Source organism: Haliotis rufescens, unplaced genomic scaffold (genome assembly GCF_023055435.1).
Source record: "Haliotis rufescens isolate VD_foot unplaced genomic scaffold, xgHalRufe1.0.p SCAF_19, whole genome shotgun sequence".
Lineage (NCBI taxonomy): Eukaryota > Metazoa > Mollusca > Gastropoda > Lepetellida > Haliotidae > Haliotis > Haliotis rufescens.
In genome coordinates, this window is record NW_025963879.1 from 16,824,065 (window position 1) to 16,851,102 (window position 27,038).

Sequence of the window (27,038 nt, forward strand, 5' to 3'; positions counted from 1 at the left end):
TGTGACTTGGCTGATCACATGACTGTGCACCCTGATGGCATGGATTGTTACTCATGCTTTCAGTCACTGGTTTGCCTTGTTAAGACCTCCTTTACAACCTACCTTGACATAGCTGGAATAATGCTGCCTGAGGTCCCTCCCTCCCTCCCTCCCTCCCTCCCTCCCTTCCTCCCTCCCTTGACATAGCTGGAATAATGCTGCCTGAGGTCCCTCCCTCCCTCCCTCCCTCCCTCTCTCCCTCCCTCCCTTCACATAGCTGGAATAGTGCTGCCTGAGGTCCCTCCCTCCGTCCCTCCCTCCCTCCCTTGACATAGCTGGAATAATGCTGCCTGAGGTCCCTCCCTCCGTCCCTCCCTCCCTTGACATAGCTGGAATAATGCTGCCTGAGGTCCCTCCCTCCCTCCCTCCCTTGACATAGCTGGAATAATGCTGCCTGAGGTCCCTCCCTCCCTCCCTCCCTTGACATACCGGTAGCTGGAATAATGCTGCCTGAGGTCCCTCCCTCCCTCCCTCCCTTGACATACCGGTAGCTGGAATAATGCTGCCTGAGGTCCCTCCCTCCCTCACTCCCTCCCTCCCTCACTCGCTCGCTCATTAAGATTAATAATTGTTTGTTTTCTTGTTGAACACTGCACACAGCAATATTCCAGCTATATGATGGCGGTCTGAAAAGTAATTGAGTCTGGACCACACAAAATCCAGTTATTTGCATCATGAGCATTGATCCACACAATTGGGATACGATGACATGCACCAACCAAGTCTATCCCGGATCTTCATGGGTCAACTGAAGGTCACGTTATCTTCTTTTTAAGAATCATGTTGCAGATAAAGGCAAAATCCATGAACTTACACACTGACATTTTCAGGTGGAGAGTGGTGGCGTCTATGGAGAAGAGGAGAAGAAGTTTGTTTTCAACAATGTCATTGTTGGCCGCCGTGCTAAGGCCAGGTTCAAGATCTCCAACACCAACAAGGTATGTCATCACTGTTGACTGCTTAATACACTCAGCTGTTTAAAATATGTCGAAGTGTTCCATTCTTCAGTATGTAAGCAGCACTGTCTAAGACCATGCTCTTCCAGTTGCAGGAATGTGTAGATTTGCCGTAATTTAATTCTGTGTTAGCATTATGTCTTGCTTCAAGATTGGCCTCATTCGTTCTGTGCCAATCATGAGTGCCCTGTCATGTTAGTTGTCCTGGTGTGTCCTTTTGGTATGTAAGCATTATATTCCTAAGAATTGACTTGGGTACAAGTTGTAAGAACTTAGAATGCCAGCTCTCAAGATATATACAATAATTCATTTACAAAACATGTATCACAGGAAGAGATGGACTGGAAACTTGAGATTAGAACAATATCTCTTCACTTCAACAAATCACTGACTTTTACTGGTGAATTTTTGAACAGAAAGAAAAATGGGCTCAATATGAGCATGACAATGATCAGAACCGCTGTTTAGAAGTAGTTGTATATCGATTGGAAACATGTCAACAAACATTTAGAAACGGTTAGGAAGATAACCTGCTTCTGTTCTGTAAACAGAACACATGAAAGAAAATAATGAACTGGGTGAATCACATTGACAGGTTTCTTTCATTTTAATCCAAAATATGATCATAATTTAAGTGGCTGAGTAGGAGTAGTGTACTTTTTATTAATAATATTCTGTCTTTGACTTCTGTTGAAAAAGCGTGTAGGGACTGCAGAATAGGGCTTGGATGAGTCCAAATTTACTACCCGGGTATCTGACCCCCTATTACCCGACTCTACCCACTGAAGGTCTCAAGAGTTGGGAACAAGATGTCTGATTGGGAATTGTTTTACCGCAGCCCTGGGAAAAACTATTTAGATACGTGTATCAAACGATCAGATCATGCGTACACTGATGTTGAATGAAGCTTTATCTTTACTCAAACATACACAAGTCAAAAGGAATGTGTGCATCGTCAGGATGCACTGCGAACACTAGCGACTTGTAGTGTAACCACTGAGCTATAGTGAGTTTTTGTCATTAAACAATATATCGCGTGACTAACAGCGGGTTTGGGTAGTACTGTCGGTACCCGGGTCCTACTCAGTACCCACCCGACCTGAGTACCACAGTTACCTGTCCCCGCCCTACTGCAGAATGTTCCTTTTTTTATTTGATTCAAAATTACATGTAGCAATAATTTTGTGATATTGTAGGTTCCCTGTGATGTTGTGTTCACACTCAAGCCGATTCTCACCAAGGGAGCTCCCAAGGTCCTAGACATATTTGAGGTGGAGCCAAGTCGGACCCAGATAGCCAATCACAGCCACTCTTACATCACCATCACATTCACGCCACCATCCATGCAGGTTTGTAGTATGAAAGTAGTGTGGTTTGTTTGCATGTTTGAAATCCCACATTGGCCTACTTATTGGGAATTTGGATTAATTCCTTCAGAAGAATTACTGATTACAAAAACACAAATCAAGACTCGACAGATGTTATTGATATAATACATACAACCAAACATTCAAACTTCGGTTCAGGTTTGTTTGTGGACATACATTAACACTGTATACAATGTATGACCACTAAGCTTGACTAGCCTCTAAAGTACATAGTTCACGTTTGCCTCCCTTTAGCATGTCAGGATCCTATGATCACGGTTTGAAATATCAGATTCACCCTGATAATGATTTTAAATTTTATCAGCATGATACCAGTGCTTTGGGTTTACTAGCACTAGGCACAAGGGCAAGTTGTCTTAGACACTGCATGTAGCAGTGGACCGTGTCATCCTTTATGTTTGCCAGAAACCTATGGTTGTGGGTTCAAATCCCAGTTTGCCTTGATCTTTCTAGGTTTGTCATAACCATACCACAGCGTGAGAAACAATCAGTTTTAGTCCCCTAGTCGTTATAATGATAACATATAGCAGACACCTAAAAAAATGGCAAAGTCCTTATGATACCTTAACAATTGGGCAGTTTGACAAGGACTATGGGACTAGTGCTAATTTCTAACGCTTATACCAGTGTAGAAACATGACTTATAGCTTTCTTGCTTGTCATAAGGGGTGACTAGCAGGATCGGGTTGTCAGGCTCGCTGACATGGTTGATGCATGTCATCTTATCCCACTTGCATGGATCGATGCTCATGATATCAATCACTGGATTGCCTGATCCAGACTCTATTATTTATATATCGCCGTCATATAGCTGGAATATTGCTGAGTGTGGCATTAAACAACAAAAAACAACAACTTTGGGTTTTACTCCAATTACGCCAATAGACATGCTGTGATATAACTGAAATACTGTTCAAATCAGCATTTAACCCAACTCACTCATGACTAGTTGTTCCTGCAATCAATCTGTGTTGTTTTCAGTCCTACAGTGCCACATTTGAAGCCTCCATCGAAGGCTCAAACCAGAACAAAGGGAGATCACTGGTGTTTGAGGTGTCAGGCGAGGGCAACCTTCCAAGAATCAGCATTTCTAAGCCATCCATCAGAAACAAGAGAGGACAACCCTTGTTGTTATTCAAGAGGATACTGCTAGGGAGAACAGAGGCCCTCCCATTTGTACTGCGCAATGATGGCACTCTACCCAGCAAGGTCAGTTTAAACAATAGGTTTAATCTAGGTTTGCGATTTCAAAAGTTACCTTCTAACAATAGTGTCAAATCAAAAATAGACATTTATATATGCTTAAATTATGTACTTAGATAAAGTATCAATAGATAATACTGAAGATATTAGGCTATATTGAAGAAAAGACTGTTATTTCTTATCCATCTTCCCGAGGCAAGGGTGTTAACTGACTATAAAAGTCCAGTTTCCACCCTTGCTGAACTACGCTGGAATTCCTGCGCTCAATCGTAGTGCCACCAGTGGCTATTACGAGTTATGTCCATTTAATGTCCCTCCTATTGAGAAATCAGATTCCACCTCTCACATCACTTACATTTGCTTCAAACAAAATGGCGGCGCCCAGATGATCTGATCAATAATCAAGCTCTATATTATGGTTGCGAAGTGCATTAAATCACGTGAGCACACTGATTAAAAACATATCTGTTGATGCCGAGTTGGATGTACACATGCTTTGCAAATCCTGCAATCGACCGAAATCTGCACTGCAGTTTACAAAATGGATGTCTAGTTTGTAACGCAATTTTGATTGGACTATGCATAGACTCGATAGTCCAGCCAAAATGTAACTCAATAATTCCATCCTAGTTCGGCAAGGGTGGAAACTGGACATTTATAGTCAGTTCTCTCTTGCCTCAGGAAGATGTTTCTTATCCTGACACAACACATTAGAAGTGAAGGGATCAGGGACAGATAACTCCTGTTGGTAACCAAGTCCAGGGGGCGCAAAAATAGAGGTAGAGGCCATTTGGGTTCTGTGATGTAGGCTCAAAGTCCAGAAGCAAACTACAATGGTGTTGTGTCAGGATAAGTATACTAATATTATGAATATCCAAATTCATGTAGTATTTAGAACTACCGGTATATGGAATTAATAAAGTTAGTAAAAAGACTTTATGACTTTGAATTAATACATGTATCTACGTAAACATGTTCTCCTTTATCACTTTCAACGTTACTCTTCAGGTTGACATTGATCTGAGTGACCCAGAGGAACTCTTCACCCTCAAGCCTACTGGTGAGACTCGGGCCATCATAGGAGACTTCAGCAGTGGTGATGATGGTAAGAGCTTCTTGGCCATTCAGTACCATCAAACAATATATTCTGGTTGATCCAGAGATCTGGATTCCGGAGATCCAGCTCCTAGCATATTGGTTATGCTGAAATAAATAATAGTCTTGGTTCTCAGGCACCTCCCGCATGGTTTCGTTTTTATTTTCCATTCTAACCCTAAAAAACATAATGCGATCCAATATAGCATGCAGTTACTTCCCTTTACATGTGCATTGTTTTACTGCTAATCTCGTGTTATGGTCATGGCGGCAATAGGAATTTGTACCGGTATGCTTGTTTATGTATGGAGGCCCTTTCCCAGGTTGATGGTACACAACTGTTTTTTATGTACATACTAGTTTGAACAAGCCCCCCAATCCCCACCCCTACCCCCACACACACACACAAAAAAAGAAAAAACAATCAAAGAAAAACACCACCCACCCACCGCCCACACTATATTTTCAAAAGTCATTGCCTGGGAACCAATTTTTCAATCTCATTAAAATCCGATCTTAGTTTTCGCTATCGCTAAACAAAGATCTGAGGACATCCCATTACGGGTCACGTCAGAACGACCTTTCATCCAACCAATCAGAGCGTCGCTTACCAGATCATGAAAGTCACGGACGGAAAGTGTTTTCTAATCATGAAACCTCGAAAAATTTAACAGAGGGTATTCCGAACGACAGTTACGGGTTTGACGATTATATCCATACAATCTCAGCCATCTATAAGCAATTCCAGAATGTTCTTTTTATCAGTTTTAAACATTTTAATCGAGAATACGTCATAATATGTTTCGAAGCGTAGTCGCCAGTTTGAAACTTGTGGCGTAAATCTCGAGAAAGTTGCCTTCTGATTGACTAATGTCGATTTTTTGTCAGTCATTTCATTGGTCGGTAAATGTTCGCGAAAGGTCGTTCTGACGTGACCTGTAATGGGATGTCCTCAGATCATTGTTTAGCGGTAGCGAAAACTAAGATCTGATTTTAATGAGATTGCCAATTCTTTTATTTTTCTTTAAGCCTTACACCTTGTGATTGTTGTCTGTTACATAGATGGTTTTATTGATTGTTTTCTAAGGCTTGAAAAATAGATTGGTTCTCAGGGAAATAGTGTTTGGAGTACATCAGGGAGAAAATGTGTGTACAGCTGATTGGTATTACTCGTGTAAGCGGAGACAATTACACACGTTAATCTTAATCTCTGAGCATAAAACAATATCTAGCATACAGTGACAACAGCTGAAATAGTAAATCATCATATCATGTGATGTTTCATCACAAATTTCATGTTTTCATTGACCAAGTTTGCAAACAGCAAAACAAGCTCCAAACCATGCTTCCAACTCCACAGATTCCTGTTACCGTTCGTTACCGTTTGTTACCGTTCATAACATGGGCAGCGCAGTAAGCAGAACACATAGAAAGGGAACTAACTGCGTTTTATTTTGGACCAGGTTATTTTTTGGTATTGCAGCATTTCACTGACAAGGTGTTTTATTTGGGATTTTTTAATGAAAATATCAATGAAAAGTGGGGCAGACATTATGAGGATGTGTGGTGATTGAGAACTGAGACTATTTTCTTATTTAGCCAAAGTCTCATGTACCAGTTCAATCTGTTGTTCCATAAGTCCCAGTGAGTGTTGAGTGTTGCTACCTGTATTTGTGTTACGATTGTGAGGCCATTCAGAAGTACTTGTTTGATGACATACGTTGTTCTCTTGTTACAGGGGCCAGGAAGCGGCCACACACAGCCTCCGTTGTCGTAGGTATAGGAGAGGAGGCAACATTCGATGCTATCTTCAAACCCAAGGCAGCATATCGGTCACAGGCTCAGATCCGCCTCTCTGTCATAGACAACCAGTATGAGGACTCAGTCATTCTGCTGGTCGGGGAGGGTTACGAGGATGACATCACCCTGGATAACATCCATAGTGTCAGTGGTGCTATTGACCCTGAGCATGATGAGGGCAACATGGCAGAAGATGATGTTGCAGGTAGGAGGAGAGAAGACTTGAAAGTTACCAAGACTCTGTGAAATAGACTATTGTCTTATGTTTTCTTCTTGATCATTACTACTACATTGGTTCCAGCTGGAGTGAAATCACTGACTGCTCAGACCAATGAGTGTTCCGATAACGGCCAATTTTCTCAATCAGCATGCACAGAGTAGAGGTCATTTGACTTCTGTGAGTTACCAATCTCCTCATTTCAATAGCGCTGGCATGGGTGGCCCAGTCGTCTTAGGCGCTGCGATTTGCTGTGCAGAGTTGTGTCCCTTGGGCACGCCAGAAACCTATGGTCGTGGGTTCAAATCCTAGTTCGCCCTGATTATGTTTCTAAGTTTGTCAGCACCAAACCCGTGCTCATGGGTTTAACCAAAGTGGTAAACGTCCGAGACCTGCATCACTTCAGGCCTTCCTCCCACATTAAGCTGACACACCGCGATATACCTGAAATTCTGTTAAAAGCGGCGTTAAACCCAACTCACTCACTCATTTCAATAGCTGACTGCAAACAGACACACGTCATGTCTATGCTGCATAGAGGCTGTATGTAATCTTGAGGATTGAGGAATGTAGTGAAACAGAACCCAAGAAGTTTTATTGATGATTCATTAAATAAAATTCTGCTTTTATTCAGAATATTATCAAACTGATGTCGTCTACCTTCACCTTAGATAATTAAAGGAAATGAATACCTTCATGATTTTTGGGTCTTTTTTTTCAGCTGCCAAGCCAAACCTTATCAAGTTTGGTTTATGCTTCATCAATGAACCACGAACTCTGACGTTCTCGATGATGAACCACTCCAAGACGGACTGCGTCCGCTTCCAGTGGCCAGATCAAGTCCCCCTCACATTCTCCCCCAAGACTGGCCACCTCCATGCTGGCTGTTCCAAGGACATCGCCGTCACCTTCAAGGCAGAGACACCCAAAACACTCACAGAACAGCAGGTCATGTGTAAAGTCTCCAAGATCACCTTTGAGAAACCGATGGACCAAGTAAGAATGTTTTCTTTCTAAATATCACCGTTCTTGTATAGCTGTGAAGAACATTTGGTCAAATATCACCAGAAATAACAAGGAAGCTTTTTCACAATACGACATTGAAAAAGATAATGCTTTCACGATAGGTAATCAACAAAAATTCTGTGGTGCTTTGATGCTGTATCATCAACTCTTCGAAAATGAGGAGCAGCTTTCAATTTAATTTAGTTTTGTACTTAAGACTTCAATGTTTGAGACCATGTACTTTCCTACACTGCAATAGAGTGAGAAGTATGTTATTTTCTGTAAAAAAACACTAAGATGTACTGATAAGATGTGCTATATGTCATGGGCTTTCTACCACCCTTGGCGGAAGCACATTTTATGTCACAGGTACTTTTTAAAAACAATAAAAGAAGAAAAAAAAGTGTGAGTGAGTTGAGGCTTGAATATTGCAGTAATATCACAGCATGTGAGCTGAATATGGGAAGAAAGCTCAAACTGATGCGGGTCGTTATTTTTAACGGACCCATAGGTATTCCGCATTAGAATTAAGCCCTAGCACCCTAGGCAGGTCGGAAGAGGCAACTTGATGGATCGGGTGGTCAGACTCAGTGACTTGTTTTATGTCATATCAACGTACCCAATGATGTTGATCGATGCTCATGATATCAATCACTGGACTGTCTGGTCCAGATTTTATTCTCTGCAGGCTGCCAGTATACAACTGAAATATGGCTGAGTGTGGCATTAGACACACATATGATTGTTTACCACTTCGGCGAAACCCTTCAGTGCGGTGTTGAAACACCAAGGGTAAAAATCACCAAATCTGGGTTTCAGTCTGAAATTGGCCTTGTACAGGCGCTGCCAATTAGGGTGGTTTTTTTTACTTCTGAGATACTCAAGCCTCTGAAAAGGCGGTCGGGTAGCCTAGTGGTTAAAGCGTTCGCTTGTTATGCCAAAGACCCGGGTTCGATTCTCGACATGGGTACAATGTGTGAATCCTATTTCAGGTGTCCCCCCGCTGTGATATTGCTGGAATATTGCTAAAAGCGGCGTAAAACCATACTCACTCACTCACTCATACTCATACTCACTTGATTGTCTAGTGCAGACTTGATTATTTACAGATTATTATATACAACAAACAAACAATATAGATAATGTGCTTTATATCATTGGTAGAGCTATGTGAATGTGTTAAAACATTCCCATTATCCACTTTATCATTGTATAAATGTTTGCTGGACGGGATCTAGTGAAGTCAGTATGTTCTGTCTCCAAGAAATTGTAATGAACACAACTGCTGAGGTGAATACAAAACTGATTTGGAAGATCTTACAGTGTGTTTGTGTCAAGAGTTGATAATTCCTGTGTGTTGCAGGTCCCTGACTGGGATGACAGGATTCGGACCGTGAAGTGGGTGGAGAACCCCACGACCCCGAGCCCTGCTGACAGGTGAGTGACCTCAGAATTACCGTAATCGACGTAATAAGCTCTCCGCTCTAATGAGCACCCACGGCGATATTTGCTAATATATTGGCTAGTGAACAATCCCAATTAGCACCCCTTCCGATTGATCAATGTACACAAGACTTATTTATTCGTGTATAATACGCACTTGTGTGTTATATGCACCCTTAAATATTGGCAATTAAATTCTGGAAAAATATATCTGTCGTGTATAATACGCGCAGACTTTTCTTTTGTATCATTTCAGGCTGTTAGCATAAACCACGAAATTTACGATCTTTCAACTCTGGTTTTATTTCACCAGAATTTTATTCTAATAAGAGCCCCCTATTTCTTATTTTGAGAGCGCCCTGGACGCTTATTACGTCGAATACGGTAATCTCTTACTTACTCTGTAACCCTCAACGTGTTCATTTAAATCTCACAGTCCATTTGCCATCTTCACCCAACCCATTCTCAGCCTACTAGTATTGACATCACATTGACAACGAAAAGAATTTTGCCATGTTTCAAAGTAGAGTTATATGGCATCTCTTTGTCTGTTTCCTTCAAAAAGACATTATATAGGTCATCTTCAATACTTCACTGGTTTGTATAAACCTTGTTCTTCTATCACCATGAATACCGACGGGCAAAATGTCGTGTAGCTATGTCACATGTCTGTGTGAAGACAAGCGGTGAAATGAGGTTGGGAATGAAGGAAGTCATACTCTGCTCATGAATTTTGTGTGAAACTTTCCTGATAGATTGTATGGCCACAGGGTTGTAGCATATGTTGCAGGACAAATATTGCCATGTATATGATGTAATTTGAGAATGGAGAACTAGTACCAGGCCGTGGCTTGATTCGTTGGTTAAACTCCCGAGCAGCTGTATGTGTTTATGGGTGATGAAGCAGCAGTGTATACATGCTGAGGAAGTATATATGTTGTATGATCTCTACCTCTGATCTCTGATGACTGCCTCCGTGGTCTTGTGGTAGAGCGTCTGCCCGGAGAGCAGAAGGTCTGGGGTTCGATCCCCGTTAAAGACGTTAAAAGATGGTACTTGTTGTTACCCTGTCTGACGCTCAGCATTAAGGGGCTGAAACAAGGACTGGTCGGCTTGGAGTCAGTATACTGGTATCTGAGTGGGGTATTCATGTTTAACTGTGGCATGGTATCTCAGTGAGCTACCACTATAAATCGGCATCAGTCCGGACTAGTACAAGCAGTTACGCACGCACGTCGCTATATAAGTGTAATAATCTTGGACGTGACGTTAAACCCAATTTCACCTCACCTCTGATCTCTGATTCCCATGCAGCAATGCAAAGTCCCAGCCTCCGACACCCCACCAACCTCGTCCTGCCAAGAAGAAGATCGTGGAGACCGAGCCCGAGCCAGCCTTCACCGAGGTGGCCGATACTGTACGATCACTGGAGCTGTTGGTGTCTGGTGTGTCGGACAACTGCAAGTACAAGTGCAAGGCCGAGTCTGTCCACTTCAAGGACACCCTGATGTTCCAGACAAGAGTTTATAAGTGAGTACTACTTGGAAGCTTTTGAACACCATGAGCATTATTCAACTGCTTTGTAACTCAATCTGGACCAGTGATTATGTAACTAAAGTAGCTTTGGGAGACAACAAATAGTCATTCTAGATTTTCACTAGTCTCGGCCCTCGTGAAGATCCCTGTTAGATATCTTTTGAAGAATTCAAAGACATGTACAAGATAAAATCTACTTTCTTGGCTTTTTATGGTATTGTTTGTGGTATTAAGAGATATTTGACCAGTTTGAATTTGACTAAACTCCCTACTGACTCTGTAGAAGAACATCGCTGTGCTATTAAAAAGATCTCCTCTCAAAGGACAGGCTCTAAATATATTTATAATATTCTTGTATTTGTTGATATGAAAACAAGAGGCCAGGAAAAGTGGGAGTTACAGTTTGGAAAATTGAATTGGAATATTATTTGTATTAAGCCTTCTAAAGCAACACAAGAGGTGAAATTGCGTTGGTTTCAGTATCGAATCATACATAGAATACTTGCAACTAATTCTTTGTTGTTGAAAATGAATATTTCTGATACCACGCTTTGTTCTTTTTGCAAATGTTATGATGAAACTATTGTACACATTTTTTTGGGAATGTGAACTTGTACAAGTATTTTGGAAAACCTTCTTGGATTGGATAAATAAATGTAGCCATATACATCATATGAAATTAAGTGCTGAACTTGTTTTATTTGGTGTTAAAGAAAATATTGTTACTGACAAAGTTTTTGATCTTCTTATTTTAATAGCTAAATCTTTTATATATTTTTGCAGATTCAAAAAAACAAATCTTTGCTTCGCAATATTTCAAAAAGATGTTAGTCTGAGATACAAAATTGAGAAGAATATAGCCTTTACAAATGGTAGTGTAGCTACATTTGATAAATCATGGATCTTTTATCCCATATTGTTTGAAGAAGCAGAACAGCAATAACATATGTATCTCTTTCTCACATTTGTTTCTTGCCAGGATCAGTGTTTGAATAATATTTTGAATGCTTGACTGTGTGTATGTTTTGTTATATTTCTTAAAAATCACCTTGGCACCATTTCCAATACCTGTATTTAATTTTCCCCAAATGTATACATACATTGTCTTCAGAATGTGAGGGTGACCATCCTCCTCATGTAACGGGGAAAAGTGAAACAAAATGCTAAAAAAAAAAAGATAAAAAAATAGAGCCCTGTTAGAATTGGTCTTCAGCAACCCATGCTTGTCATAAGAGGCAACTGATGGGATCAGATCAAGGATCTGTGTCTGTGATTGTTATTCCCATAGGGATTCTCTGGATTAGAATTGGTCTTCAGCAACCCATGCTTGTCATAAGAGGCAACTGATGAGATCAGATCAAGCATCTGTGTCTGTGATTGTTATATTCCCTTGGGGATTATCTGGATTCGAATTGGTTCCCAGCAACCTGTGCTGTCAAAGAGATCACTCCTTGAATTGGGTGGTCAGACTCATAACTTGGTTGCTTGCTTGTCATTGTACCCCAGCAATGTGGATTCTTTGTCATATCAATCACTAGTTTGTTATCTGGTCCAGACTGAATTATCGGAATAGTACTGACTTCAGTGTTAAACAACAAACAAAAAGACCATGACCGTCATATATTTATGTGTCCACTCCCAGCATCACGCTGAGCAACAAGGGTCAAGTTCAGATGGACTACAGCTGGCAGGTTGTGATGGACAGCTTCACGCCATCCCTACAGCGGGCGGTCACTTTCATGTCCGAGGGAGAAAGACCAGAGTCTAGAGTGGACGTCATCGACTCAACATATGTTCCCTTCTCCATCGAGCCCCAGTTCGGCACCATCCAGCCAGGGAAGAAGGCGACCTGTACCATCAAGTTCTCTCCCCTGGATGTCAGTGACTACGAGGGCAGATTGGTCTGCAGGTAATACACTTGTTACATCAGTGTAGTGTAGCTGTAACTTTGGACCTGGGGCCATTCTGGAGCCAACTACCATATTCGACGTAATAAGCGCCCCGCTCTAATAAGCGCCAACGGCGATATTTGCTAATATATTGGCTAGTGAACAATCCCAATTAGCACCCCTCCCGATTGATCAATGTACACAAGACTTATTTATTCGCGTATACAACGCACTCGTGTGTTATATGCACCCTTAATTATGGGCAATTAAATTCTGGAAAAATATATCTGTCATATATAAACATTTCAGGCTGTCACCATAAACCACGAAATTTATCTTTCAACTTATTACGTCGAATACGGTAATGGATATTGGATGGTTGTGATTTGTGAACCCAGTGGGGACTCAGGGTTAGACTTGCTTCCCAGAAACCTTGCTGCTCGTAAGAGGCGACTTAATGTATCACGTGATCAGGCTTTGTGATGTGGTGGATTGCGTGTCATCGGACCCTGATGGCATGGATCTTTGCTTATAATATCGATCACTGAATTGTCGGGGCAGACTCAATTATTTAAAGAGTGAGTCATATAGCTGGAATATTGCTAAGTGTGGTGTTAAACAATAAACAAGATGATGTGTCATCTGGCTGTATTTTTACCATCAGTGTGAATTGTTCATGCTGTCAACATTGGCTTGGATGGGCAAGCTGTATTACTTACAGAGCAAGGTGTATTGGTTCTGACTGCACATTTAACAACATTCACCTCGCTTCTCTTTGAACTGTTTGAACTACATATTTGACATAGGCATACTGCTTCGTGTTGGATTTGAACAGTTACTAAAATCATGGCTAAAGCTATTGCAGGAAGATAACAAGATGAATACAAATGGAAAACTTGTAAATTCTAATGACCACTTGTATCTCTGTGTATGGTTGATGAAACATGTCCCACCTTGTGTGCAGCATCCCCAACTTGGAGAAGTCGGAGCAGGGGCCAGTGGTCGGCATCAAGGGGCGCAGTATCATGCCTTACTGTCACTTCGAGCTGGCCGACTCTGACTACATCACAGGGGCCAAGCGGAACCCCGAGCTGCGAGGACCAGGAGGAGCACCCCCAGGATCTACCCTGGACCCCAGCACCAGGGTCATGGAGTTCAGCTGTGTGGGGGTTGGAGTCAGGAGTATTAGGTAGGTGTGCAAGATGACAGTCAAGCAAGCCGGTGCACAGGGCCATTGTTTTCAGCCTTGGTCAACAGTATGTCTGCTGTCTTATATTTGTGTTTGGCCTTGAGTGGAATCTTTACATTGAGACTTCTGAGGAGGAGCAGCGTCATGGGGAGTTGTATACCAGATGTTGTTCAATGAAATAGTCAGTGACATGTTCAAGAAGACTGGTTAATGGGAAATATGTATCATATTCGCGAGGGAAGGGCGTTAACTGACTATAAAAGTCCAGTTTCCTCCCTTGCCAATTAACTGGGCTGGAATTTCCAGGCTCGATCGTAGCACCACCAGTGGCTATTAGGAGTTATGTCCCTTTGGTACCACAAACTCACAATAGATGGCGATACAATGTATGTGGTATATGTGTTTCTAATTAGCAGCTTTATAACCATTGCAGAGAGTTCGGGATTGTCAACCCAACAAGTCACACGTATCACTTTGAGTGGGTGTGCGAGGATGAGCAGGACCCCAAGACGCCATCATGTTTCCGATGTTTGGCCCAGAAAGGAGAGATTAGGAGTGGTCGCAAGTTCAGGGTATGTTTTGAGGCATTTATCAGCAGTAGAAACGAAAATTTTATCTCATCATGACTCACATGAGTGTGATGAGTTACTGGTCTTGGTCACGTGGTTCTGGTGCGCTTGTGCGGACCCAGGGTTTCATTGGGGTGAGATGTTTTGTCTGTTCTCTGGGAACACAGAACAGGACGTTTCCACTACTACTCTGAAGAGAGAGGGATAAGCAATAAGTACGAGTCAGGATCAGCATAAATAATATTTTTACCAAAATACATTTTTTAGTCACTAGTCCTCATAATGACAAATAGCGAAACCCTTAAAAATGACAAATTTCTACTAGTCCTTATGATTCCTTAACTATTGGTCATTTGGGCAAGGACTACAGGACTAGTGCTAATTTCTAGAGCTGTTTATTCCTCAGAATTACAGGCTGCTTTCATGGAGTCAATAAGTAAATATATCAGTAAAATATAAATAGCTGTGTTTTAGACATGAAGCCAATGGAGAAAATATAGAAATCTACTTAAAATTATAATGACATGCTTTTTAGTCCAATGCATTGTTTGTTGCAGGCTGGGTTTGAGTTTGTGTCTAGTCAGACAGACATTGTTGAATCGTTCTGGAGGTTTGTGATCCCTGATCAGAACATCTCCGTACCCTTCCTCCTAGTGGGCAACACTCAAGAACCTGACATCGTGATGGACAGATCCCACCTCAGCTTCAAGTCACTGCTGATTGGTCAGTGCATATGGGCTCCCTTATTCACACTAGGACTGTACAGTCAGACCATTAGGCCAAGTTGTGACTACCCACTGTATTAAATCTCCATTCTATTATGAAAATTCCCTGGACCCATTTGCCACCACTGTTTCGTTTATAGTCTTTATTTTATGCTAAAATTAGGCGTCCAATCGAATTCCATTGTTCTGTTGTGATTGAAACAAAGTGATATCCCCAGTTCGTGACTTGACACGACTCCAGAGTGTGGGTCAAAATAGAATGGAGATATTATAATAAGAAGAAGAATCAAGGACGTGACAGGCTCCACACTGGAGATATCGCTTGGTTGAGATCAAAGGATATCTACATTGTAGATATCGCTGCAATTAAATTGCATGACAATACTTTGCAGACCGTTGTGATGTAATTGGTTACCATGACGTCACAATCAAATGACATCACTAATGGCTCTGCTACTGAAGCTGTTAGCAGTACTTATTAGACTTACGACACTGCTTATTACTGTCTGTAAACTGAAAAAGTTGGAAGAATGATGTTGAATGATAATAAAATCTCACCCGAGTGTCTTTGATATATATTTGATATCAAAAGACACTCAGGTGAGAATCTCTATATATCACTCAACATTTGCTAAGGACCTAAATGTTTGGTGGCCAAGATACTGTTGCAAGTTGTGGTGGTATCATAATTATGAGTTGGTAATGTTGTTATTAACTGTTTATCTATGAAATTATACCATTAAATGATCGATGTCAAATCTAGTATCAATGTATTCCATTGACTTATTGCTGTCTCATAGGGGTGGTCGGATAGCCTAGTGGTTAAAGCGTTCGCTCGTCACGCCGAAGACCTGGGTTCAATTCCCGACGTGGGTACAATGTGTGAAGCCCATTTCTGGTGTCCCCCGCCGTGATATTGCTGGAATATTGCTAAAAGCGGCATAAAACCATACTCACTCACTCATTCACTCACTACTGTCTCGTAGTCAGCTTTAGTCAAACGTGTGGTCCTTGGCAAATGTGTAGTTCCACCATTGGTCAGACGTGTTGGTTGGTGTGTTGTTTTACGCCGCACTCAGCAATATTCCAGCTATATGCGACAGTCTGTAAATAATCAAGTCTGGACCAGACAATCCAGTGATTGATATGAGCATCGATCCACACAATTTGGATTGATGACATGCATCAACCAAGTCAGCGAGCCTGACCACCCAATCCCGTTAGTCGCCTCTTACGACAAGCATAGTCACCTTTTACGGCAAGAATGGGTTACTGAAGACCTTTTCTACCCATGATCTTCACAGGTCGGTCAGACGTGTATCAAGTAGGGAGATGAAGATCCTCTTTATGCATGTACATGTGTATATTTACATCAGTGATATTTAGTGAAGCTACATAGTATTTTTGTAGCAGTTTTAACAGCTTTGAAAGTAATGATCTTTTAACCAATGTAGATGTTTATTCTGATCAAGCTGACATGTTTGTTGCAGGCCGGGAAGCAGAGGAGCAGGTGTATCTCATCAATGGGGAGGACACGCCCTTCAGCTTCTCATTCGTGGAGGACTCTTGTCACTCAGAAGGATACTCCTCCCACATCCAGGTCCAGCCAATGAGTGGTGTCATCCCAGCAAAGTCAAAGTAAGAAATATGGCCACATATGTAATGTATTTAATGCCATGCTCGTGTCATAGCATGAAAGTTGTCTCAGATTCAGCCCTTGTGTCGATACAGTGTCCAGTGACAAATTATTGGCCTTCTTCTTCTTCTTATCCTGACTCAGACACATGAGAAATAAGTATGAGTCAGGATAAATATAAATAATATTTTTACTAAAAAAATACATGATCATAATCTTTCTTAAATACTTTTATATTTTTCATTTCTACAATTTAGGCATTGTCAGTACTTCATAGATTTTATGCACTGTTTCTCCATCACCGTGAATACATTGGGCCAATATGCAGTTTAGTAATGCATATCTACCGTTAGTTTTAGTCAGCTAATGCTATGAGACTGTGTGTAACACATGGAAATCAAATGAGCCCTATTCTGTGCATGAAATCATGCGTTACAGCACATTGACACGATGTGTTGATCGGATACCACAAGATGCCAAGCAACAAACAATGCTGTTTGTAAGATGTAGGCTGAGTACTTGCTGGTTGACCCCTGAAGATCCTTGGTAGAATAGGTCTTCAGCAACCCGTGCTTGCCGTAGGGGGTGACTACAGGGTCGGGTGGTCAGGCGCACTGACTTGATTGATGCACGTCATCGTATACCAATTGGGTAGATCGATGCTCATGATGTCAATCACTAGATAGTCTTTTCCAGACTCAATTATTTACAGACCGCCGCCATATAGCTGGAATATTGCTGAGTGTGGCGTTAAACAACAAACAAACAAACAAACAACAAAACAACATCCTCACCTCTCTGTACCATGGGATGTTGTCCTGCAGGGTACCGGTCAGTCTGTTCTTCTCCCCCAACTCGGACAAGGAGGTCAACTTCAACCTGGTGTGTAACATCAAGAAGAAGGTTCAGCCAGTGACCCTCAACGTGAAGGCGGAGGGCTACTCCATGAGCTGCACCCTCTTGTGTGAGGACTCCGCTGGCAACAGGGTGGAACTGTCAGAGAAGGGGCTCAATGAGATTAACTTTGGAGAGGTAGTTACACCCATTTCTTGTGTTGTTTTCATTGCAGATGGAATTATATTTTCCATTCATTTTCAAACAAGTTCACTTTGGTTCGGAAGTGTGTCTGTTGGGATTTGAGTTTCTGATAATCAAGTTGACATGAAGCTGATTTTAATTCTTTTTTCTTTTTTTAATTTCTTTTAAAAACTATTCAAGGCATCTCTACATTAACTGTTGATGGGTGTGGTTCACAGGCGGCATGCATGTAATTAATTCATTATGGCTAATGGCTGCAGAATATTGTTGCACTGTACTGTTCTTGAAATCCTCCAGCAGTGTTGTGAAGCATTTCACTTTCATGCTTTCCCCCATAGCTATGGCTCTGTTAATTATTAATAAGGGGCGGTCGGGTAGCCTAGTGGTGAAAGTGTTTGCTCGTCACGCTGCAGACCCGGGATTGATTCCCGACATGATACAATGTGTGAAGCCCATTTCTGGTGTCCCCCGCCGTGATATTGCTGGAATATTGCTATAAGCGGCGTAAAACCATATTCACTCACTCACTCGCTCACTAATTATTAATTAATGGCCGTTGATGTGTATGTCAATGACTTAACATTAACATGCAGAAATGCTTTTTCAAAGCAAAAGTTTCTGAAATGTGCAAGTTTTAGCCCTCTATGAATGACTATCCTCACTCTCTTCTCATCATCCCCAGATTGAGATCAACGAGCAAGCTATCAGAAACTTGTTCATCCTCAACTCGGGCAAGTTCAACTTTGACTACAAGTGGGAGCTGAACGAAAGGTCCACCAAGAAGGATGTTGTTACGATCACCCCGGTCAGTGGGGGCGTCCTGCATGGAGAGAAACAGAAGTGCATGCTCAGCTTCTGTCCCCCCAGCCGAATGTCACTACGAGGCTGTGAACTGGCTCTCAAGGTAACATATCCAACAACAACATTACCATAGAGATCGACAGATAGTTCTGATTGTCAACCCAAGTACATGAAATCTGGGACCCGTGACGATCGAGGGTAGAATAGGTCTTCAGCAACCCCTGCTTGCCACAAAAGGCGAATATGCAAAAATACTATGTAGCTTCACTGAATATCACTGATGTAAATATACACATGTACATTCATAAAAAGGATCTTCATCTCCCTACTTGATACACGTTTGACCGCCCCGTGAAGATCCAGGGTAGAATAGGTCTTCAGTAACCCATTCTTGCCGTAAAAGCCAACTATGCTTGTCGTAAGAGGCGACTAACAGGATTGGGTGGTCAGGTGTGCTGACTTTGTTGATGATTGTCATCAATCCCAATTGCGTAGATCGATGCTCATGATGTCAATCACTGGATTGTCTGGTCCAGACTCGATTATTCACAGACTGGAATATAGCTGGAATATTGCTACGTACGAGTGCGAGGTTAAATAACAAACAATCATTTAACTGTTTGTCACTGTAGCAGTCCACATTGGTTGAAAGGAATGACGTGACTAATGTTCCTGGTATGGAACTGTTTAGAATGGTATTAAACTCAGACTCACCTGGTTCACATATTCCAGATATCACACGGTCCTACCTATCCCATGAGTATTGTCGGTCTGGGCGTCACCCCCGGCCTTCACTTCTCCTTCCATTCCTTCAACTTCGGCAACTGTTTCATCCACCGGGCCGGGATGCCAGACCATACAACCACACTCAAGCTCACCAACAAGGACAGCAAGGAAATCAGGTAAGGAAGCCATTTTCTGATACTGTAGAACACGGATACAACGAACATCGATATAGCAAATGAACGGATACAAAGAACTGTTAAAAAATCCTTGATTTATCTCCTATATAATATCATGTAAAATTTACGTATATAACGAACTCTCTACAGCGAACTAACGGATACAGCGAACTGATATCTGATCACCAACAAGCCTATCTACCACTAATTTTAGATGTGTATACCGAACTGAGGAATCTCACTCATTGTGTCATTGACAATTGGCTGTACGCAATCAGCAGTGAATCAACAAAATCGCGAGGAATCAATACAATCAGCGGTGACGGGTCAACCTTGTTAAACTTGCATTGTGTTAATCTTACCTGTATTGGTAATTTTGTCTGTAAAATGAACAATAAACATATAAATTTTATGAGATTGTGTCCAAGTGTCAGCTGCAATTACGTGTATTGTTTTGTTTTATCCAAGATGATAGACGTTTGCGAGCAAAAATGTGTATAACCAGGGACCATATAATAGATATTATATGGTCTCTGGTATAAGGAACAACAGATATAACGAACTGATTTCTCTAGTCCCTTGTAGTATCCATGTTCTACTGTATTATCAACACCTCCACTCTTGGCCACAATGACTGGTTAAGACTTGGGACAATGGATAAGTCTGCTTCTACCCCTGTTCTATCACAGCCTGTCAGTTTATTGTGGGAGGAAAGCCTGAAGTGATGCAGATCTCATGAGTTTACCACTTCGGTGAAACCCACCAGTATGGGTATGGTGTTGACACACCAAGAAACATTACTGGGGCAAACTGGGATTTGAACCCATGATCATAGGTTTCTGGCGTGCCCAAGGGACGCAACTCTGCATGCCAAATTGCTGCACCTTAGACGATTGGACCGCCTGTGACCCTCCAAATAAAGAGCTGTCCTTTTGAATGATATATGATGTAATTATGTTATAGTAGTATTGTGTCGTTATCTCCTTCCAGCATCGACTGTCTGTATGAACCGACCAATCATCTGCATCACAACTTTGAGGCTGGAGTCGTTGCCCCTGGACAGTCAGTAGATGTGACCTTCACCTTCTACCCAAGGGAGACAATGAGATACCATGAGGTGGTCACGTTTGAAATCAATGGTCTCTCAAAGCAAAGTGTGGAATTTGTTGGGCAGGGAACAGAAATGAAAGTAAGTTGATGAAAGGGTGTTCTGAAGAATTGTAATTGTGAAAGGGTATTTTAAGTTTGTATACAATCAGGCCAGTGTATCTCGCAGATGCTAATTAGAATGAATAATGTCTTTAATATTCTGTTGTCTTAAGTTTTATCATTGTAAGCTTGACAACACAGATATGTGAAAGAAGATTTTAGGACAACATAAAATAACTGCTATGATTATTTTTAATACGCCAATCCATTACTTCCTTTTCTAAACCCTCTGTTTAACATTCTCAGATTGAGGTAGCAGACCCCAAACACAAGATTGTCAACCTCGGTCCAAAATATGTTGGTGATGTTGTGAAGAAGTACATCCCGATTGTCAACAACAGCCCTGCTGCCATCACCTTCAACCTTGCCCTCACCCCCACAGCCCCCGCCCTGCAGCAGCCGGACGTCCTCAGTGTCTCCCCCACCCAGCCCATCCGACTGAGTCCCCGAGGGGGCACCTGCAAGGTGGAGATTGTCTTCAAGCCCAAGTCCAGGATACCACAGTTCACAGAGGAGGTAGGCATCTTTGTTTGTTTGTTGTTTAACGCCGCACTCACCAATATTCCAGCTATATGACGACGGTCTGTAAATAATCGAGTCTGGACCAGACAATCCAGTGATTGGCATCATGAGCATCGATCCACGCAATTGGGATACAATGACATGCAGTAACCAAGTCAGCGAGCCTGACCACTGATCCCGTTAGTCGCCTCTTACGACAAGCATAGTCGCCTCTTACGGCAAGCATGGGTTGCTGAAGACCTATTCTACCCTGGATCGTCATGGATCGGTATGCATCTAGCTTGCTGTCTGTGTACATAGAATTGGTCCCCAGCAAGATTGTGTTGTAAGAGTTGACAACATGGACGTGATGATCATGAACGATGACTTGGTTGATTGTGTGTCAGTGTGCCCCGATGGTGTTGGATGTTGCACATAATATCAATCACTGGTTTGTCTGGTCCACACTTGATTGCTTACAGACCACCCTCTTACAGCTGGAGTGTGGCTTTAAACAACAAAGACAAGTTTTCTGTGTTAATGCATTGGAGGCAACATTGTTAGGTCACATTGATCACTTGCCTGACTATCTATTTTTCATGTTTAACAAACATTTTTAAGTTATTAATTTACAAAACTATTGGATGTTGATAAGCATTTCTTCATTATTCCAAAAGTCGAATAGTAAAATAACTCACTTTCAATGATTTGATCTGTAATATTGGGGTTACAAAATTGGTGAGATTTTGTGCCCTGGTCACATATGGAGGATGATTTCTTTTCAATGATTGAACTTAGAACAAATATCTCTCCCCTGATGTCAGTTTACAGTGAAACTATGGTCTAGTTTGATCATGACTCATTCAAAAGTGTCAAAATGCCAAATCACTTGTGATTTAGTACAAATTCTTCCCTCCCCTAGCTATCCCGATGAAGCATGAGAGCACTGTAACAGGTTTGTGCCTTGTGTCCTTGTAGGTGATGCTGGAGTGTGCTGGGCTGTACCAACCCCTGTTTGTGGTGAAGGGGTCATGTTTGGGCATGGAGATCGCCCTGGACACAGAGGGTATTCCCTTCGGCACCGTGGTGCAGCGCAGTCAGAGCACCCGCAAACTGGTCATGTGCAACACTGGAGACATGAACGCCAAGTGAGCAAACATTGTATAGCTGTCACCAGCTCCATACCCGAACCAAGCATAAACACAGATAGACATCACTATTGAAGCATTCTATTGATATAGCCTGATCAATTTGCACCCCATGAAGATTCCTGGCAGAAAACTTATGCGTTAACTTGTGAGTTAGTGAGTGTGTGAGTGAGTGAGTGAGTGAGTGAGTGAGTGTGTGAGTGAGTGTGTGAGTGAGTGTGTGAGTGAGTGAGTGGTTTGTGAGTTAGTGAGTGAGTGAGTATGGTTTTCCAGCAATATCATGGCAGGGGACACCAGAAATGGGCTTCACACATTGTACCCATGTCAGGAATCGAAGCTGGGTCTTTGGCGTGACGAGCGAACGCTTTAACCACTAGGCTACCTGACCACCCCCTATGACTTATGAGGAGAGGGTAGTTACAATGTGTGACCTGGTTGTGTGAAATTGCTCACAGATGTTCATGCTATCAACCAGTGGTTTACCTGGCGCTGACATGCTACCTTGATTAAAGCTGGAATAATGATGAATGCAGTTTAAAACAAGGTTCATGGATTGATCACTTGGCAGAGCTGCGGCTGATGTTCAGTTCAGTATGGGGGGCCATGGTGTAGCCTAGTGGTTAAAGCGTTCGCTCATCATGCCAAAGACCCAGGTTCGATTCCCCACATGGGTACAATGTGTGAAACCCATTTCTGGTGTCCACCGTGTGATATTGCTGGAATATTGCTAAAAGCGGCGTAAAATCAAACTCACTCACTTTTATGTTTTTTCCCCATCTTATTACAGACCTTGAAATAATAGCCAACAAGTTTTGTAGAAAGTTTCAGAATAACTTGAATTGTTTCAGGTTCCGATGGGATGCCAAGCGTTTTGAGCCTGACTTCTCCATCACCCCGGCAGAGGGCTACATCACGTCGGGTATGGAGGTGACTTTCGATGTCACCTTCCACCCCCAGGAGGTCAATCAGGACATCAGATATGACGTGAGTATACCGGGGTAGTTGATTTGTCACCAGGGTCGGGATAATAGTAATGCTACATTTAGGAAACATGTTATAATCACAAACTGAATGTTCCCACAGAGTTCATGGAATCTTTCTTCTTGCAATGATAGACAGGGATGACCCAGCAGTCTAAAGCACTGCAATTCAGTGTGCAGATGTAATTGGTTGATCTGGCAAGGTGACTTGGTTGATTGTGTCATCTTTCCCCGACGGCATGAATCGTTGCTCACAATATCGATCACTGGTTACACTCTGCAGTCCTATAGCTGAAATATTGCCGAGTGTGGCATTAAACAACAAACAGTGCAGAGCTGCACATTTTAACTAATTTTTGATTAATTGATTCTAGATTAATAGTTTTTGCTCTATTGGCACAATACTTATGAATGTTTTATTCATAGGAGGATTAACTTAAGTCATATTTTACTGTCAAATATTTCCAATATTTCTATTCTCTAGAAACTACGTTGCTTCCTGGAGGGGGGGCCCCACAAACCAGTGACCTTGACCCTGACTGGCATGTGTACCGGGGTGGGTCCCAGTAAGGAGATTCAGCACTTCGCCACCCATGTGAGGCAGAAGGATACGCGCAGCATCGCCATTGCCAACCGGACTAACCAAAACTGGCTGCTCAAGCCAGTCATCGATGGAGAGTTCTGGTCAGGACCGGTCACCATAGCTGTGGAACCCCAACAGACCAAGTCATACGAGCTGACATACAAACCGCTGACCATGACCACTGAAAACAAGAGACACACAGTAAGTCCGGCACTTATTGATGGTTCATGTATTGTAAACATATACAAGGCAAAGTATTTTATTCCCTTCAGCCCCAAAGCTATAACAATCTTTGAAGTAAAACAAGATGAGGTGACTGCATCATAAGCCACAATCTGCAGATAGGTCAGGCAATAAATAAAAAAATCTTTATTTGCCCTAAAAAGAATGATAGTCTTAGTTCTCAGGCACCACCCACATCATCATAAAGTCTGTTGCATGTTTTGTTTTTATTTCCATTTGCAAAAAAATATAAAAATCCTATTACTTAAACACAATGCACAAAAAAAATGAAAATGGAAACAAAAACGAAATGTGCAATGAGCTTTATGATGATCTGGGCAGTGCCTGAGAATTGTGACTTATTTTTTTTAGCCTTCTATTAATATTTTATTTTCCTTTTTACCTCACGGTCCTGATGAAATATAGAAAATACATTGTCAGCGGTTCGAGACAAGTTGATATTCGACCATAAAAAAATAGATGAACACTCCACCAGAATGTTATTTGCCTCAAACATTGAGTTTGAGTTAGCAGTGTCTCTTTGTGGAAGGTAATGTGAGTGTTGTGTGCGTGGCAGGGTACAATCTTCTTCCCACTACCGGATGGGACAGGACTGATGTATAACCTGACCGGAGCAGCAGAGCCTCCGAAACCCAACGGCCGGATCCAGCGAGATGTTCCGTGTAAGACGTCCTACGTGGAGATCATGCCTGTACAGAACTGGATCAAGAGGCCGCAGAGGTAACTGAGAAGTACAGATCTACAGCCATACTGGTCCTCCTTTTGATGAAACCCGTGAAGATCCGGGGTAGAATAGGGCTTCAGCAACCCATGCTTGCTGTAAAAGGCGACTATGCTTGTTGTAAGGGGTTGACCAACAGAATCGGGTGGTCAGGCTCGCTGACTTGGTTAATGCATGTTATTGTATCCCAATTGCGTAGATCGATGCTCATAATGTCAATCACCAGATTGTCTTGTCCAGATTCGATTATTTACATAGATGGAATATTTCTGTGTGCAGCGTTAAACAACAAATAAGGAAACAAGCAAATCCTTTTGATGAAGTAGTATAGGAACAGACCTAATATTGTCAGTTCATCTACATAGTGGTGTACAGAGGGGATAAACTCTACCAACAATAAGGTTTACTGCATTCGACTGTAATTCTGTGTTTCACGTTAGAACATAAACTCCACAAGCAGACTGACTGATGTTTCTGATCTTCTACAGATTCCGAGTGAAGACAGAGTCCATCAAGCCTGACAGGTTGGACCCTGGCACCACAGTGAAGGGCATGGAGTACATGGACGTCCCAGCCAACAGCAAGAAAGACTACAAGCTGGCCTTCTACGCCTTCAGGGAGGGAACCACCACACTCAAGGTACATTACGACACATGTATCACAGGGTACCTACGTCTGTATCTCACGTGGACAGTTGATGTCGCTCTTGTTAACTCATTGGTATCATGTAGCATAGAGTAGCATATTTTTAACTCACCTGGGCACCATTCCACAAAGCAATCTTAGCGCTACGACTATCGTAAGCCAGTGTTAAATATGGGAGTTACGATCACCTTAGCGCTAAGATGGCTTTGTGGAACAGGGCACTGGACTGACGATGCAAGTGTGCTAATGTCTTTTTCCTGATATATCTACAGTAAACTACGTTTATAACGAACACACTTATAACAATCTGGCAGATATAACAAACTGGCTTTTGGGTCCCGGCCATTTGCTGTATATATGTTTGTAACAAACTATGGTTATAAAGAACTAAAATTAGTTGCCCATTTCTGGTGTCTCCCGCCGTGATATTGCTTAAAGCAGCGTAAAATCATACTCACTCGCTCACTCATTCTAGATACCAAAAACAGCAATATATGGTATATTGAATTATTGTGAAGCTTCAATTGTTTAACCATCACTGTATGTATTCCAGGTGACATTTGTGAATGAGCAGACCAGTGAATATCAGTATTACGAAGTGACATTCCGGGCCACCAAGCCAGGCGTTCTTTCCTCCATTGACCTGTCTACCCCTGTGAGACAGAGTGTCCACCACACCGTGAAGATAGACAACCCCCTCACCTACCCTGTGACCTTCTCCGTCACCTGCAACATCCCTGAGGTCCTCATGCCCACACAGCTGCAGATACCTGCACAGTCAGAGGTCAGTGCACGCGTTTTAGTTGGAGGTCTTCTGACGGTGACTCTTGACTAGGGCTCAGACGAGTCCAAATTTACTACCCGGGTACCCTATCCCCTAATACCAGACCCTACCCGGGTACCCACCCCCTATTACCAGGCCCTACCCAGGTACCCGCTGTTGGTCTCAAGAAATAGGCACAAAATGTCCGATTGGGAAACGTTTGACCATACTTGTCAAAATGTATTTAGATAGACGTATAAACCAATCTGGTCATGCATACACTGAAGTTGAGTGACGTTTCATCTTTATGCAAACATAAAGTCAGAAGGAATGTGTGCATAGTCAGAAAGACATGTGAACATTTGTCACTTATAGTGTAACCATAGCGTTCTAGATAATTTTCGCCTTAAACAATATAATCACATGACCAACCACGGGTCTGGGTAGTCCTGTGGGTACCCGGGTCCTACTCAATACCCACTCAACCCCTGTACCCAAGTTACCCGTCCCAGCCCTACCTTTGACACCAAGTCGTGTACATGTAGTGCTTTTGTATGTGCGGAACATCGTGAATGCATCCCATAGTTCCTCATGCTTGTTTGTCTGTGGGGATTCCGGATTAGAATAAAGCCAACCTAAGCTTGTCATAAGAGGCATCTCAATGGATGAGGTCAGGCTCGGTGACTTGGTTGATCGTGTGTCATCATGCCCCTCCATGGTATGAATATCGGTGGGAGATATTGCTCGTAATATCAGTCACTGGTTTGTCTGGTCCACACATGATTTTTATTTACAGGCTGTGATCATGTGCTTG

The 27,038-nt window shown here is 42.2% G+C and overlaps 1 protein-coding gene across 4 annotated transcripts in view; it reads left to right on the forward strand.

The window, feature by feature from the left end:
* LOC124137578 (hydrocephalus-inducing protein homolog) overlaps positions 1 to 27,038 on the forward strand; it is a 119,506-nt gene that overhangs the window by 89,920 nt on the left and 2,548 nt on the right. For all 4 annotated transcript variants that reach the window (XM_046503940.2, XM_046503941.2, XM_046503942.2 and 1 more), the window contains 24 exons: positions 870 to 977; positions 2,192 to 2,344; positions 3,365 to 3,592; positions 4,595 to 4,691; positions 6,420 to 6,686; positions 7,420 to 7,694; positions 9,067 to 9,140; positions 10,461 to 10,676; positions 12,325 to 12,591; positions 13,536 to 13,760; positions 14,194 to 14,332; positions 14,887 to 15,052; positions 16,545 to 16,692; positions 17,515 to 17,722; positions 18,411 to 18,632; positions 19,262 to 19,431; positions 20,422 to 20,620; positions 20,887 to 21,156; positions 22,120 to 22,289; positions 23,138 to 23,273; positions 23,754 to 24,053; positions 24,652 to 24,815; positions 25,305 to 25,455; positions 26,015 to 26,245. In XM_046503940.2, the coding sequence (XP_046359896.2) occupies positions 870 to 977; positions 2,192 to 2,344; positions 3,365 to 3,592; positions 4,595 to 4,691; positions 6,420 to 6,686; positions 7,420 to 7,694; positions 9,067 to 9,140; positions 10,461 to 10,676; positions 12,325 to 12,591; positions 13,536 to 13,760; positions 14,194 to 14,332; positions 14,887 to 15,052; positions 16,545 to 16,692; positions 17,515 to 17,722; positions 18,411 to 18,632; positions 19,262 to 19,431; positions 20,422 to 20,620; positions 20,887 to 21,156; positions 22,120 to 22,289; positions 23,138 to 23,273; positions 23,754 to 24,053; positions 24,652 to 24,815; positions 25,305 to 25,455; positions 26,015 to 26,245 (4,584 nt within the window). The remainder of the gene's footprint in view (positions 1 to 869; positions 978 to 2,191; positions 2,345 to 3,364; positions 3,593 to 4,594; positions 4,692 to 6,419; positions 6,687 to 7,419; positions 7,695 to 9,066; positions 9,141 to 10,460; positions 10,677 to 12,324; positions 12,592 to 13,535; positions 13,761 to 14,193; positions 14,333 to 14,886; positions 15,053 to 16,544; positions 16,693 to 17,514; positions 17,723 to 18,410; positions 18,633 to 19,261; positions 19,432 to 20,421; positions 20,621 to 20,886; positions 21,157 to 22,119; positions 22,290 to 23,137; positions 23,274 to 23,753; positions 24,054 to 24,651; positions 24,816 to 25,304; positions 25,456 to 26,014; positions 26,246 to 27,038) is intronic.